This window comes from Malaclemys terrapin, chromosome 3 (assembly GCF_027887155.1).
Source record: "Malaclemys terrapin pileata isolate rMalTer1 chromosome 3, rMalTer1.hap1, whole genome shotgun sequence".
Classification (NCBI taxonomy): Eukaryota; Metazoa; Chordata; order Testudines; family Emydidae; genus Malaclemys; species Malaclemys terrapin.
Genome location: NC_071507.1, coordinates 201588608 through 201604540, shown reverse-complemented (window position 1 = coordinate 201604540; position 15933 = coordinate 201588608). Strand labels below are relative to the sequence as shown.

Here is a 15933-nt window from a genome sequence, read left to right as displayed (position 1 = left end):
TGTATGAGGATACCGTCGCATCTGCAAAGCTGACCAATAGGAAACTAAAGAAATAGATTATCTCAATTATTTGCTTGAAGTTCCCCAATAACATTAAGATTGATAGAGAAGTGTGAGTGGCAGGCCAGCACGTGTAATGATAAATAGAAGTCTGAGACTCGGGCTTATGCTACAGCACTAAAAGATAGCTGTGTCGATTTTTCCGGCTGGGGCTCTGAAGGCTAGGAAGGGGAGTGGGGGCACCAGCTTCAGAACCAGAGTTCTAGCCAGCGCCTGAATGTTTACACAGCTATTTTTTTAGTGCTGTAGCATGAGCTCCCACAAGCCCGAGTCTGTAAGCCCAGGCTCTGAGACTCTCTACCTCTGGATCCTACTTGCTATGTAAATGTACCCTGTGTCTAAACCATTTGTGTGGGTGTGCGGATGTCATAGAATCCTAGACGATTAAGGGTAGAAGAGACCTCAGGAGGTCATTTAGTCCAACCCCCTGCTTAAAGCAGGACCAGGACCAACACCAACACCAACACCAGGGGGAGGGATAGCTCAGGGGTTTGAGCATTGGCCTGCTAAACCCAGGGTTGTGAGTTCAATCCTTGAGGGGGCCACTTAGGGATCTGGGGCAAAAATCAGTATTTGGTACTGCTAGTGAAGGCAGAGGGCTGGACTCGATGACCTTTCAAGGTCCCTTCCAGCTCTAGGAGATAGGATATCTCCACTAATTTTTTTTTTTTTTTTTTTAAATCATCCCAACCAGGGCTTTGTCAAGCCGGGCATTAAAAACCTCTAAGGATGGAGATTATACTACCTCCCTAGAGATCCCATGCCAGTGCTTCACCACCCTCCTAGTGAAATAGTTTGTCCTAATATCCAACCTAGACCTCCCCCACTGCAACTTGAGACCATTGCTCCTTGTTCTGTCATCTGCCACCACTGAGAACAGCCGAGCTCCATCCTCTTTGGAACCCCCCTTCAGGTAGTTGAAGGCTGCTATCAAATCCCCCATCACTCTTCTCTTCTGCAGACTAAATAAGCCCAGTTCCCTCAGCCTCTCCTCATAAATCATGTGCTCCAGCCCCCTAAGCATTTTTGTTGCCCTCCACTGGACTCTTTCCAATTTGTCCACATCTTTTCTGTAATGGGGGTCCCAAAACAGTACTCCAGATTTGGCTTCACCAGTGCCGAATAAAGGGGAATAATCACTTCCCTTAATCTGCTGGCAATGCTCCTACTAATGCAGCCCAATATGCCGTTAGCCTTCTTGGCAACAAGGGCACACTGTTGACTCATATCCAGCTTCTCGTCCACTGTAATCCCCAGGTCCTTTTCTGCAGAATTGCCACTTAGCCAGTCAGTCCCCAGCCTGTAGCAGTGCATGGGATTCTTCTGTCCAAAGTGCCGGACTCTGCACTTGTCCTTGTTGAAGGAGATGTCATGCCATGTAAGTTGCTACAGTATGTGTCATGAACCAGAGCCTAAAAGGTGATGTGAAACAGGAATGCCTTGGACATAGTTCACAAAAACGTCTTTGAAGTCTATTCATTGTCGTTGGCAGATTATCTCCATACTGTTGTTTTTTTTTTTTTTTTACTTAACCTTCGATTTTCTTTGTTGCACTTGTTTGTTTTTTTAAAGTGAGAAGTACCATAAATGCAGTTTCATTCTTTGAAGAGGATACCGATATCTTAACCCATGAAAGATTTTGTGCAATAGCTTAAATAACTACAATTGAACTTGACTTTAAATTCTCTGTGAACTCTTCACTTTGGGATTTGGATTGGTGAAGTCAAACTTCACAAAAAGCCTGTGCTTATTCTAACATTTTCATGTTCCTATTTTTGATTGGACTAGTTGTCATGCTGTCTGGAGTGGCTCATAACCGTGAGTGCCGACCTCAGGGCAGACTGTCAACAAGGCAGGGCAGAGACCCCAAATGGGTTCTATGTTCTATAATTAGATTTCACCAACCCAATAACACATGTGAACTCCTGGAGCACTATAACAGTCTTATCATAGTCACAGAAAATCCCTTTGGGCATTCCAGACTATCCTGCCATCCCGGCAAGCTGGACTTAGTGATGGGTGCTAAGCATCAAAGATCATAAAAGATTCAGGTTGCTTCCAGTCCCAAGAGACCAACTTATCCCATCTTAACCATACTAACACACAGGTGAGCTGGACTGGTTTCCAGAATGAATTTGTCAGTGCTTGGCTGAGGCCTAAAGACTTGACAAGAGCTGAAACCTGGTCTGCCAGCGTGTCACTAGTTAAAAGGGATTTTATTTTAAATGGGACCTTTCTTTGTGCCACAGAGACAAAGTGCAAATATGTCAGATTGTATTTGACACTTATCTCATGAGTGAGTTACAGTACAAGTTCTTGCAGTACTGATTTAATACAGTGCTTTGTTAGTGTGGGTAAAGAAGACAAAATCCTGTGACAACACTTCATGTTATGCAATTCTTGGTGTTCCTTGTCATTGTAATACTTGTTTTGTGCAGTTTAACTAGGCCTAGATCAGCAGATGTCAGGTGTTTTGTAGAAAAGTCAGTAGGAGAGGCACACTTTTAATCCTTTAATGGCATTTCAATTTTTCTTTTAACAATCTACATCAATAGTTCAACTTTTGGGATTTTAAAAAATAAACTTTAGTATTTGCAGCAGGTTATAACAGTAAGCCCCTGCTGACTGACATAGCTTTTATCCACTTTGCTGGTATGCTGAAAGAAGAACCAGAATACTCTTGTACGCATCTTTTTCAGCTACTTTTTATAGTGGTGATACTTCCTTACAATATGCTTTTTTTTTTAAAAGAAAACCTTTCTGTGACTCTTGAGTGAGTTGACAGTTGGTATCTTCATTCTTCCCCTCCCACACTTGATTGATTTTATACTTTGTAAAAGGCTTTGTCAAAATGTCTAGCTCCCAAATCATATTTTCAATTGCACTTAATACAAAATAAAGGATTGAAATTTAATACCCTATTTGTGTGTTCTTCTAGGAGTGCTTCAGCTAGGTTGCCAACCCTCCAGATTAGCCTGAAGTCTCCCAGAATCGGCATCGATCTCCCAGTGACTATTGAAAGCAAGCTGGGGGATTTTAATAGGATATTTTAAGAAAATGACATTACTTTATGTTGGGGGGGGAAAATCTCCCGGAATAGCTTCAGTCAGAGTTGGCAACGCTAGCTTCTGCTCAGAGTGAATATATGCTGCTGCTTTAGATGTTTCCTTAAATCCTCACTCTTAAAGTAGTGTGTGGACCCAAAGGCTTTAAAAGCAATTAGTGTGTTCTGAGGTGTAAACTGCCCAATTAATGTCAATGGCTGCTAACTCAGAGGCCAATGATGATGCTTTTACTGCTCATCAAAACATGTTAGAGAAGAAGTGTGTGTGTGTGTGTTATATATATAAAATAAATAAATTAAATTAAGTTTCACCTGGAACCTTTTGGAAATCCACCAAGCATGGATGTGCTGAACCCAAAAGTGCTGATATAATCCAGATGAATACGTTTGTATTAAAGTATTGGTTTGCACTTAATCTATGCAGTGAAGATTCACTTATTTGCAGTGGTAAACAATGGTGCCCCATTTCTGTAGGACTAGGAGATGCTGTACATTCACAAGTCTACAAGATTGTTGTTAGGGTACAGTTTATAATTGGTGTGGTTTTTAAGTTTTATTCTTTTGACCATTTTTTATCAGAAGATTTTCAGATAAGGATATTTTGGGGGAAATGGATTAGGCTTCTTCACACACAGGGATGTCTAGTAGGTAACAATAGGACCAACATAAAACTCCTTGAAGTTGGAGTTAATTTTAACTCCTGATTGAAGTTAAAATGATGGTGTGCTATGATTCAAGCACTGAATTAAGCATGGCACTTTTCAGAGTATATCCTGTGTAACAGGCATTATAATGATCAGTAGATCACTGGGGGCTTTGGTAGCAGAGGCATAATTTCATATTAATACAATGGACTAAATTCTGTGATGTTGTAAATCCAAGAAGTCATTTATAGTTATGCCAGTAGAGAATTTGGTCCCGTATGCAGGGAATAGACTCTTGTATATAAGTCTGTCCAAATCTTTTATCTACATTAGGACATTATGCTTCCCACCAAATTAGTGCCCCATTTACACATTTCAAAGCTATTCAAATTGTATAAAATGTAGTTCTTGTGTAGTAATGAGGCTTTTTTTTTTTTTTTTTTTTTTTTTTTGAAAGCTTAACTCAGGATACTTGTTTGATTTAAACAGAATGGTCCACTCAAAAGGGGGGGCGGACACCACCATAATAGGGTTGTGTACAATACCACCTAGGAAGCTTTCAGATCAGTTTTGTATGGTTAAATGGACAAAAATATGGAGAAGTCTATAGTGTTGTCAAAGGCCATCAACATCAATAGTTGCTCTGTGGCAGAAAGTGGTGGAAACTAGATTAAAAGGGATGCTGAGCAAACTAATGACAATGGGCAAATTGAGCTCACTTGAATGGGCACAGGAACTTAAAGAATAGTAGTTTCATGATAATGCTTGTCTTTGGTTTAATCATTTTTAAAAAATCTATGTCCATGATGAAGGAATGCCATATAGTAGTTAAATTTTAGTTTGTATTCCTTTTTTTGCCACGGATGTGCTGTGTGACTTTAAGAAAGTCACTTAACCTCTCTGTACCTCCATTTTTCTCATCTGTAAAATGGGGATAATTATACTTGCCAACGTCACAAGTAAATGCTACTGTTTGTAAAGGGCTTTGAGATCCTTGGTGGGGAAGACCCTATAGAGATGCAAAGTGTTATAATAATTACTATTGTATCTTCACTGGTATGTACATCTACTGACATGCACATCAGAAAATGAGATGTAATTGAGTAGACCGCAGCTGATCAGACATTCTGTTGCTTTTATAAAGTTATCTTGATACAATAGCTACTGAACCCTGCTTGATGACACTCCAGTTGAATTTTCATCCTGTGAAAAGACAGCTTTATCGTGGTTTGTTTGCCCAATGTTAATTTAGGGCATTGTATGCATGGTATTGGATTCAGATCATCACACTGCTTTCTGATTTTGCTCTAAATAAATATTTATATTGCTAGTAAACAGGAAGTGAGTGTTTTGTGTTTAAGACCGTATTGCGTGAAGCACACCTCTGGTCATGGTATTCTGCTCCTCAGATTATTTCCTACATCATTTAATGGCAGATTGTATACTGCCAGTGGAAGCTTTCAATGAAGGTCAACCAGAAGTTGGAGACCCTGAGATAGGAAATGGCTTCCTGATCGTGGACCTCTGAGACTGAGGGTATTTTTTTCAATTGTGACTGGTTTTAGTGAAAGTGTCACGTGAATAGTTCTGGGATACTGTAGCAGTGCAAAGCAGGGAATGCAGAGTGAATTAGCTCTTCTTGCAACAAGGTGGTGGGTTGGTTCAGGGAAAATTAGTTCTTTTAAACTTCAGCTTGAAATCTTGTTTGTTTTTTATGGTTCATGTCTTGCGGCTACAACTCAGGAAGTTCCCCAAATGTCCTGATCATAAATTTTGTCAAACAAATGCCCACATTGTTTGCTAATAATGACTTAGTATAAACTGTGATTGTTTCTTCATGAATCATCCAATGGGGAGTAAGAATCGTGTAGTATTACCTTGCTGACAAACCAAGACTCTAGGAAATGGAAAACAAGAATCTGATCCTCACTGGAATAAGGGACAAGGGGTTGTTGAATATGTTCCATGATGTGGAGGTGTCTGTATTATTGACTTTCCAACAGAAGTTGGAGCACGTGAGTTTATGTAGTTTATCTCTATTCGCAAATTACAAAGGCTCATTTTTGAACCAATAATATTTCAAAATTGTTCGGCAAACACCACACCAGACCAGAAATACAAGACCTCCGAGCATTTGAATCTTTTGTTTTTACACTGCACCAGCCTGCACATTGTTCTGTGAAGCTCTATAGAACTGTGAAACAAAGGAACCCTGATGATGTTTACTTTGGCTCAAGTCTGAGACAGTTATTTTAAATTAGTTAATAGCTGGAGTAGCAAACTATAATGGTTTGCAACATGTTCTTTTCTGTTTTCCTCTCTCTAGATCTCTCAGATGAGCCGCCCAGACCTGATTCTCTTTCTGATGAAGTATCTTATGGCTCTAGTAGTTGGGATCCCTTCTGTCTTTTGGGTTGGAAGTAAAAAGACCTGCTTTGAATGGGCCAGCTTTTTTCATGGACGCAGGAAAAAAGAGTGAGTGTTATGTGAAAGACTTACCAGTGTAATATTGGCAAATAAACCCTTTCTCTCCTGTAATCCTGAGAGAGCACTTTGAGTTAATCCTGTCCTAACTAGTTCCTTCTTGGGGAGAGGGATGGGAGCAGAGGCAACTTGCCTAGAAATGTCATGTATTTGCACCAGATTGTTTTCTTGATAACAGAATCAAATTAACATTCTTCATCAATTATCAAGCTATTCTGCTTCCTTGTTCTTAGAGCAAATGGGATATGCCACGATACCATACATTTTTGTCACTTTCTGAAATGTGCAGTAGTATAGCTTCCTTCTCTAGAAGCACCATCTCCTCAGCTAGACAACTGATCCTTTCTATTGAAATGAAGCAAACATTTTTTCCACCATGATTCTGCAGCAGTTGTGTACATTTTCTTAATCCTTCTATTGTGCATTGAAGCCCCTACCAAACTGCAGTTTAATCAAATTAATTACAGTGAAATCGGTCTTAAGTGACCTCTCCATGGACTGACAAAATCCACTGCTTAACACTAAAGTGGTCTTCTACTAAAAATGGAGGAAAATTGCACTCAATATAGTTGGGGCAGATTTTAAGGCAAAAGGTAACCTAATAAATGTGGTCACTGCTATAAGATTCATAGCAACTTAATATAATTAATACATCTTTTATCTACCCAAATACACCCTTTCAACTAAGGCTGTGTAGAGACTAAGGCAATATTTCCTAGCCTGGATATCGCTGGAGGTGACAGGCTAGTCTGAGTGGAGTAGGAGATAGGGCGGAGGATCTGAGCAATGGGGCAGAGAAGGCTGCATGACACCAGTTGTTCTATCCTAAACATTCTCCTTCAGTTAAAGTAGTGGGTGACTCCTTGAAGCTTCCAGGCTTGTTGCCATGTTCCTGTGGTGGCCCTTGGCATGTACTGTCCTGCAACAGTACACGCCAGCCTTCTGCCTCAAGCTGCTCTCTTCTGTTGCTGTGGCAGTTAAATCATCAGTGAGAGGCAGAGCTGTTTTTTCTTCACGGAGCTGTCAACGGACAGCCCCATGCCAAGTAGACTGTGTAGCATTTTGATGAGTGGGAGAATGAGAAGAAAGAGCCATCAGGTGAGGGGGGAGACCCTAGGAGAAGGGACACAAAAACGAGAGCTTAAAAAACATTTTTTTTTCCTGTCTACAAAATAACTAAAAAGAGATCAAATGGACAGAAAAATCACTGGCAACTCTGCCAGAGCATAGCTAGAGGATACTAAAAGTGCATCCGTCCACCAATCCCACAGAAGGGCTCCAAAAAACCAGGCTGGGAACCACAATCCTTGAGATAAGGCAAAGACAGATTCTGTATATTTTGTACTTTACAAAATATGCTGCTCTTACGGACATTTATAATTCAGTTTTAAAAATACCATTTTGGGGAAGGTAGTGACTTCCTGTTTATGTAGATGACTGCTTCTGCAGGAATCTGGGCAGTATCTCTGAACTCTCCAGAGGTAACGCCATAAGGGAATTCCAGGTTTAAAAGAAAATTACACTGCTTCTAGTTCTTGCATGATCCATAGGATTCATGAAGCTGCTGGAGTCATGTGAGGTAATGGCAAACCTTTTATTTACATTGCAATTATGCTACCATATGCTCCACGTGCCTATACTAGAAGAGGAAGAGCAATTGCAGGTTACAGGGCGATTCTCTAAGCATTGGCCAAAATGTTCAAATTGGGGTGCTTAAAATTAGGCAACTCAATCCATATGTAGGCAACTAAATAAGTGGCCTGATTGTTCTGCCTCACTGCTCTTTAGGTACCAAGTTGTAACATTTTGACCATAATGTGTGTATTAAAACTATATGTTTATTGAGAGCAGAGGCCAGTTTGGAAGAGCTGTTGTGATCGCTTTGCTGTATTTTTTATTTGAACATTAATTATTCCAATTCCACGTTTTGACTAGAGCTGTAAATGAGAGCCGCCAGGTGCTGCAGGAGCCCGATTTTGCTCAGTCACTTCTGAGGGATCCTAATACCCCCATTATCCGAAAGTCAAGGGGCACTTCCACTCAGGGGACTTCCACTCATGCCTCATCTACTCATCTGGCTATGATGGATGACCAGAGGAGCAAAGCAGGCAGCGTCCACAGCAAAGTAAGCAGCTACCATGGCAGCCTGCATAGGTCCCGTGATGGCAGGTGAGTTCCATGCATAGTTTAAAATTCTAATGTCAATGGAGTTGAGCCTCTATATTCAGGGGGAATCCTGGTCACTACCTGCACTTTTTCATTTGGCTACGCTTTGGCCACCATGAGGTTGGCTTCTGAACCTCTGCTAATATTCACCTTCCCAAACTAATGATTATATCCTTTCCATTTGGTCCTTAAAGAACTTTAACATCTGGGTTGGAAAGAGGAAATGTACCATAACTTCTTTCAGTAGTTATGAGTGTATGGATTAGTCAGAGTATGAATGCAGCCAATAGCTCTTTCTCTACTGAGCCAGAATGTGCCGTGTGTGTGTGTGTGTGTGTGTGTGTGTGTGTGTGTGTGTGTGGTATCTACTGCATGGGAAATGAAATCTGTTCCAAGTTCAGTGTAGTGTTTGAGCACAGCTGCTCTGTACACTTCTGTGAGTTTGACTAACTGAAGAACGTGCCAGATCCTCAGCTGGAGTAAATTGTTGTAGTTCTACTGAAATTTTAAAAAAAAATGTAGCTTAGTTGAAGAGACCATTAGGTAACTTGTATTTACTCACCAAATTATTATTCTCAATGTCTGTATGGTGCTATGGTGAGTATCCTTATCCTCATTTTATAGATGGGAGGAGGGGGGGAACATAGAAAGGTAAAGCAACTTGCCAGAGGTCACACATGAGTTCAGTGGCAGAGCCAAGTAGAATGAGTCCTTCTGTTTTTCATAAAAACATAGTACTATATATAATCAAGAGTTATTTATTTACATACTTACACACACTCTCCATCTCTCTCACCTGAAGTAATAATGAAATTGGCCTTGTTTTTATAAATTAGGTACACCCCCTGCAGCTACAGAGGCATAGAAGACAGACTACCTCATGGCAGCATGTCACGACTGACTGATCACTCCAGGCATAGCAGTTCACATCGGCTCAATGAACAGTCCCGTCACAGCAGCATCAGGGATCTCAGCAACAACCCAATGACCCACATCACGCATGGTACCAGCATGAACCGGGTTATTGAAGAGGATGGAACCAGTGCTTGATTTGCTTTCAACATAAAGGAGAACCTCCTACAACAGTGTTACTTGGAGTCCATTTCTCAGTGATGCGATAATACTCAGTATTATCGTGCTTCCCATTTGGTGCTGATTTTTTTTTGTATCAGGAAGCTGAAGTTTGGCTTTGCCTTTTTAAAGCCAGCTGTCGTTGTGCTTACATCAGTGCTAGGATGCACAGTGATCAGCAATCTGGAAATTAACAAAAGTAAAAGCTAGTGGTAGCTTCATCTTGAACCTACCAGTAGATAATTATTAATAATTTATTTGATAACTTGTTATTTTCCCATCATACATCATAGCTGGATTTCTTATTAGAAAAATCCCTAAATACTTTGAATTTCAGTAATTGTTACCTTTGAAGACTCACTGGTGAGGTCATGTTAAGAGTTCCAATAAGCAGAAGGAAACTCTCTTGAATATTTGAAGGAGTTCTTCCATGAAACCCTTTTGTCTCTGATTAGATAATAAAGTGGTACTTGTTGTCATCAAGCACAGAGGGAGGGCTGCATATTAACTACTGTACAAAGGGCATCTGTGAGAAATCAGCAGGCATTTTTAAACAGTTATGCTGGAAATAAAACAAAAGAATGAGCATTCCGTAGGAAGAATGGAAACTCCAGTGAAGATGGTCAGTTCTTACAGAATTGTTCAGGGTCAATTGTTGGGCTGTGGGGCAGGGAAGGCATGATTTTTTTAAATTGGTATTGTCCTGGCCTTTTTACCAAATACTATTTAAATTTTCTACTTGTTTACAATTTTTCTGTGGGGAGAGGTGGAAAACTCAATTTGAAGCCAGTTACCTAGGGATAGCTCAGTGGTTTGAGCATTGGCCTGCTAAACCCAGGGTTGTGAGTTCAATCCTTGAGGGGGCCACTTGGGGATCTGGGGCAAAATCAGTACTTGGTCCTGCTAGTGAAGGCAGGGGGCTGGACTCGATGACCTTTCAAGGTCCCTTCCAGTTCTAGGAGATGGGATATCTCCATTAAAAAAAAAAAAAAAAAAAAAATAATAATAATAATAATATTCAGCTACCCATTTTTAAATTAACATACAAAAACTGAGATTGCCTGTTCCTGACCCCTCAAATGCATGATGGAGGAACCTGGTTTTCCATTTAAACTAGAATGTTCGAACTCTCTCCTTATGGACCTATAAGAACAAATCCTGATCCCAACCCCTGCAGCTTGGGTTTGGAGGGGTGGGTGAAATGGATGCAGGGAGTTTATGTGGGAACCCACCAGGAGACCACAGAAATGTGCTCTGTGAAGGCTCCCTTTATACTGAGTATGTTGTGGAGTGGGGGGTTTAGAGGTAGGTGGGAGAGTATCAAGGAAGGAGTGCAGCAGTGGATCCATGACTGCATAGATCCACCAGCCAGATTACACTGCTGTGGAAAGGAGGTGAAGGGGTGGTCGGGGTTAGGAACTGCTGCCACTCTGTAGTCTTGGAGGTTGAGCAGGTTTTCACATTCCCCCTCAGTAGGCCCCCAACCCATTTAGGTGGGCTGTGCACTGGAGAGAATATTTGGTTTATATTATGGGTCTTTTCTATCCAGCTCTCCACTATCGTTCGGAACAGAGAATTCTCGGATTTTTATGGAAACATGAATAATTTTGCTCTTCTTTTGCCTTTAGGGTATACCATGTCTTTGTGGACATTGTAGGCAAAGTCAAGTCATGTTTTAAATGGTACAGTAGATCTGAAGCAGCTATTGTAAGGGTATGTCTACACTACTTGCCGGATCGGGGGGTAGACTAGACGCGATACATCGATCCCCGAGCGCTCTCCCGTCAACTCCTGTACTCCACCGCCGCAAGAGGCACAGGCGGAGTTGACGAGGGAGCGGCAGCAGTCGACTCACCGCAGTGAAGACACCAAAGTGAGTAGGTCTAAGTACGTCGACTTCAGCTACGTTATTCACATAGCTGAAGTTGCGTAACTTAGATCGATCTCCCCGACCAGCCAGTGTAGACCTGGCCTAACTTTCAGGTATCATTCACCTTGAAGAAACAGTGGTTACATTTGAACCTACCTCAGTCATTACTGTAGAATACTGCTGGGAAATGTACACTTTTTCATTGTCCTAATATTCATTCCCTTTTAGACCTGCTTGAGGCATGTTGAAAAGGCTTTGTACGTGCTTGGATGGCATAACCTTGGGGGCAAAAAAAAAAGGGCAAAAACCCAGGATATGTACTTCAGAGGCTTTTTGGAGCAGCAAGACTTAAGCTGTGGAACCATTATTCATTTTAATTATTCCCCAATGACATGACAGCAAATCACTTAGCCATTTTACTCTTTAAAATCAAAGGTTGCTCTTGGAGTCACCATGCCTTTAAAAATCTGTTTACTATAAATTGCTTTTCCCAGCCTGACCAGGCTTTGCTCCAAAGGAGAGGCATGAACCAAAACCAACTTCAAATAAAAAATTTTGGAAGCTTACTCTATACTCTCCCCTCTATGTAAATCCATTAATAGTGATAAAAGTTACTGTGCACACATGCTTGGAGGGCAGAATAGACCCTATAATTTCTGTTGGATTGGCTCTATGTATAGCTAACTGCCACAGTCGTGTATTAGGTTAAGTCTTATTCTAGATCATCTCTTTTAAAGCAGGTGGGTATGAGATGTGTTTGAATGGCTTTTAGGTTGACAAAATTCCAATTCCATATTGCCAACAATGGTGAAACATGTTCTTGTTTTAAAATTTAGCTTAAACTGGGCAACTTTGTTTTTGCAAAGGATGCTATTTTGTAGGAATTTGGATTTAAAAAGGGAGTCAGTTATCTTCAACTTTTTAATTGTTGTAACTGAAAGTAAAGTTTTTACATTGATCTTTATTGCTCTGTTTGCAATAGTGTTCTGGTTTTGACAATGGTTTTGCATTGTGTTGTGACTTGTTTAACTGTGGGAGAGGGATTTGGAATGGTTGAGGTTAGATCCATGGTCTGTTTGGGGTTATTTTGTTTTAAATCTCGGTTAATTTGGGGCGGGGCGGTTAATTGTGTTTGTGGTTCCAAATGTGAGAGTTTAGACTTTCTCACTTACCTATTCTGTACATAGAATGCACAGCCTAAGTAGTGATTCAAATATAACATTCTGGTCCCAGTTGCTGATTTCCCCACCAGCCTCTTGTAGTCCTAACCCCACATCCTATTAGCTTCAAAACTGAACTAATATAATACTACATTATATTTTAAAGCACCTGCCTTCTTACCATTTCAGATTCCTTTAAAAATGATGAATTAAGCATCACAGTACTTGTGTAAAGTTAGTACACCTCTACCCCGATATAACGCTAGCCATAAGACTATCTATATTTGTATTGCTTTAGTTACAGTGAACATCTTGGATCTTTCTCCTACATGCTGGCCCAATATGCTTTCCTCTGAAACCTCATGCCAGCATACTTCTGTTCAGGGCCAACTCTACCCTACATAGCGAATAGGTGATTGCTGGCGACATTGAAATGTTCCGTAACCACTTGAGTTGTATCTCTGACTGCAGGCTGGGAAAGTCAGGCATTTGCCAGATTGCCTATGGCAACAGCATCTCTAGCGCTGGCAATGTTCTTCATCTCTTATTCCATTGGCTACTATGTCTTCAACGTGCTTCGCCCTAACTTCTATGGTTTTAATGAAGTTTTGCATAATGAAGACAGAATAATGATGTCACATGTACAAGTTTGTCTGAGAGTGCAATATTTCTCAAGGACAGTGTTTTGCCTATTGAATCACAAACTGTTTGGGGTTTGTTTGGGAAATGGTTTGGAAAACTTAAAAAAAAAATAATAATAAAAAAAAAAAAAGGCCGCAAATTTGGTTGTAAAGCAGCTTGCCTGCTCTCAAATGCTGTACATTGGTATTTTCTTAGTTTTAGTTTTTTAAATGTATGTTTTGCTACAGAGGCTTTAGTTCTGAGCTGTATATAGCATATATTTGAAATATGGATGATCAGAGATTGATTACAGGATACAGTTTACCTATAGACTACTGGTTTGGAAGCATCTCAGGTTAGTAGTAATGTAAGGTCTGCTGCTGAAATCAGTCTGTGGTGTCAGTCCAGGTCCTAAGGGGCAGGCATCCATGTCAGAACCCACCACCACAATCTGGTACCCTTACAGCTTTTTAGCAGAGAGGCTGAAGATAACATGGATATAGAGACTGCATTACTATCCTCTTCAGAACTGGTCCTGCCGAATTAACAGTTGAGGTACAAAGATGAAGGGTGAGAAAAGCTTGTATTGTACTGTATTGTATTGTTCTAGAGACCGACTAGAAGATTGAAGTCTCTATTGCTGTCAGTCTTGGTATCTTTTACAAGCACTAAAATTATTTAAGGTCCGAGCCACATACTCACTCAATCTCCTATATGTTTCAATGGAAGAGTCGTCTGAGGATGCCTTGCAGGACTGCACCATTAAAGCAGGAGGAACATTGCTGGCAAATTAATATCATATGCAGATTGATCATTGCTACCAGAAGTCCAACTTGAGCTGTGGAATGTTAAAATTCATATCAGATTACACTTTTGTGCTGATGTACCTATCTTATGACTGTGTTACGTTGATTGCTGATGAACAATGACTCTGAGATGGGTTATCTTTAAAGTTTTCAACTGTAATGAACTGTTCTAGGTTCTCATGATGATGACCAGTGCATTTAATGGCATTCTCATCTCTTCAAATGTTTCTGTTGAGATGCTCATGTATGTATTGTAACGTCATCCGTTTCTGAATGAGGGGGAAAGCGTTAGTGTTTGTGAGATTTTGTATGTAGTGGTTGCACTTTGTTATTAGCATGATATCGTACCTAAAGTTAGCTGGTTTTACTTACTTGGCTCTTGGTAGACTTGTTTACAGTAGGCCAGTATCAGTTTTGTAACGTTTGATTTTTAGCACTTTAACCGTGAGTGTACAAACGGATTACCATACAGTAGATGTACATTTTGATTTTAGACCTTTTAAAATTTTTAATAAAATGACATAAAAATAGTTGTTGGTCTCTTTTAATAGGCTTTGATTTTATTTTTTTCAAAATTCATAGAATTGTATATTTCTTTAAAAACACATTTTGGAGCCAGCTCTTGCTTAGCTGTTGCTTGCTGGATTTACATACTGCTTTTTACCACAGCTACCAGTAGCCTGATCTAAAAGAACTAAACTCTAAACCCTGATCCTGAAGTCACACCCATGCTAGAGGACCCTGTACCCTTGCAGTATTCCAGTGCAGTCAGTGGGAGTCTGCAGACGTCACTGAAGAATTGTGCTGTAGTTTGTTCCACCCTTTTATAAGAATCGACTATTCACTAGATCGTATTTATGTACATGGACTTCTGTACTGCTCTGCCTCTTAAAGATAAAGCTAATGACCAGCTGGGGTCAGGAAGATGTAATATTGATGGTTAGGTGCATCGTCGGGAGCATTACGTCTTTTTGGAAGAATGTGGTATTGGCCAGTATCCAAGGCAAGATAACGCACACACTAAATGGTCTGTTGGAATTCAAAGAGAAGCTGGTATCTCCCCTCCCACAGTTTTGCTTTGCAGTCTGCACTTTCTACCAGGGCCTTTCCTTCACACTCCCCGGTTATTGAATCTCGTTCATCACTTTTCCTAAAACCATCTGGTGCATTTAAAAGCATCCCCACGTATCTGTTGACATAAAAGTGTTTCAGTGAAGCTAGTTAATTGGTTGGCCTGTACATCTGTGAGCATGGTGGGAGTCTGGACAGCTGGATAGAGTCAGACCTAGAAAAGGTGAAGAGATCATAATGGTCTAAGATTGAGGTTTTTAGAATGCCAAATGGGCTGACATTTTCTTCCCAACATACTGTGACACGATGGCCTATTTTTGTGTTTTTTGAAAAGAGCAATGTTCTATATTAAGAGATTTTTCCCTTCGAAGTACTGCTTTGATCAGAAAAGTGATTATGTAAAAATGGTGCCACCTTTCTCAACAGCTGACCTTCAGAGTCCAATCTATTGGCATACGTGTGAAAAGTAACCATTTGATACTTTTGACTTGTTTGCCCTCCTGAGCCAGGGCAGCTGCAGAAGAGTGAGCTGGAGTCTCTCCTGTCTCATGCAACAACAGTATTCAGTAGGTTCTGATTTCAGGCCTAAATTCTATCCACAGTTACACCTGTGTAACCTCAATAAAGACAAAGGGGTTTAGTGTTGTAAGCGGTTGTGATTTTATTGCATGGCTTGCAAGAGTTGGTGTTTTTCTTATAACCACGGCTCCTGGAGCCATGTACTTACCTGAGAATCTCAGCTTTCATTAAAATTTAAAAAAAAATAAAAAATAAGTAGCCCTTATGGTTACAGAGAAGCTGGAAAAATGAGACCCAAGTGTACAGTAAAAGCTCTAAAAACCAGAACACAAATAGAAAGACCACAAAACATTTTTTTTTTTTAAATCGCATGGTTTTTAAGCCAATCTCATGGTTT

At 40.4% G+C, this 15933-nt stretch overlaps 1 protein-coding gene across 3 annotated transcripts in view; it reads left to right on the top strand.

Annotated features, from left to right (window-relative positions):
* The window catches only part of FZD3 (frizzled class receptor 3), an 80640-nt gene extending 70359 nt beyond the window's left edge, over window positions 1-10281 (top strand). For all 3 annotated transcript variants that reach the window (XM_054021342.1, XM_054021344.1, XM_054021345.1), the window contains 3 exons: window positions 6095-6243; window positions 8188-8421; window positions 9255-10281. In XM_054021342.1, coding sequence (XP_053877317.1) covers window positions 6095-6243; window positions 8188-8421; window positions 9255-9468 — 597 coding nt within the window. In that variant the 3' untranslated portion in view covers window positions 9469-10281. The remainder of the gene's footprint in view (window positions 1-6094; window positions 6244-8187; window positions 8422-9254) is intronic.
* Window positions 10282-15933: the final 5652 nt, after the last annotated feature.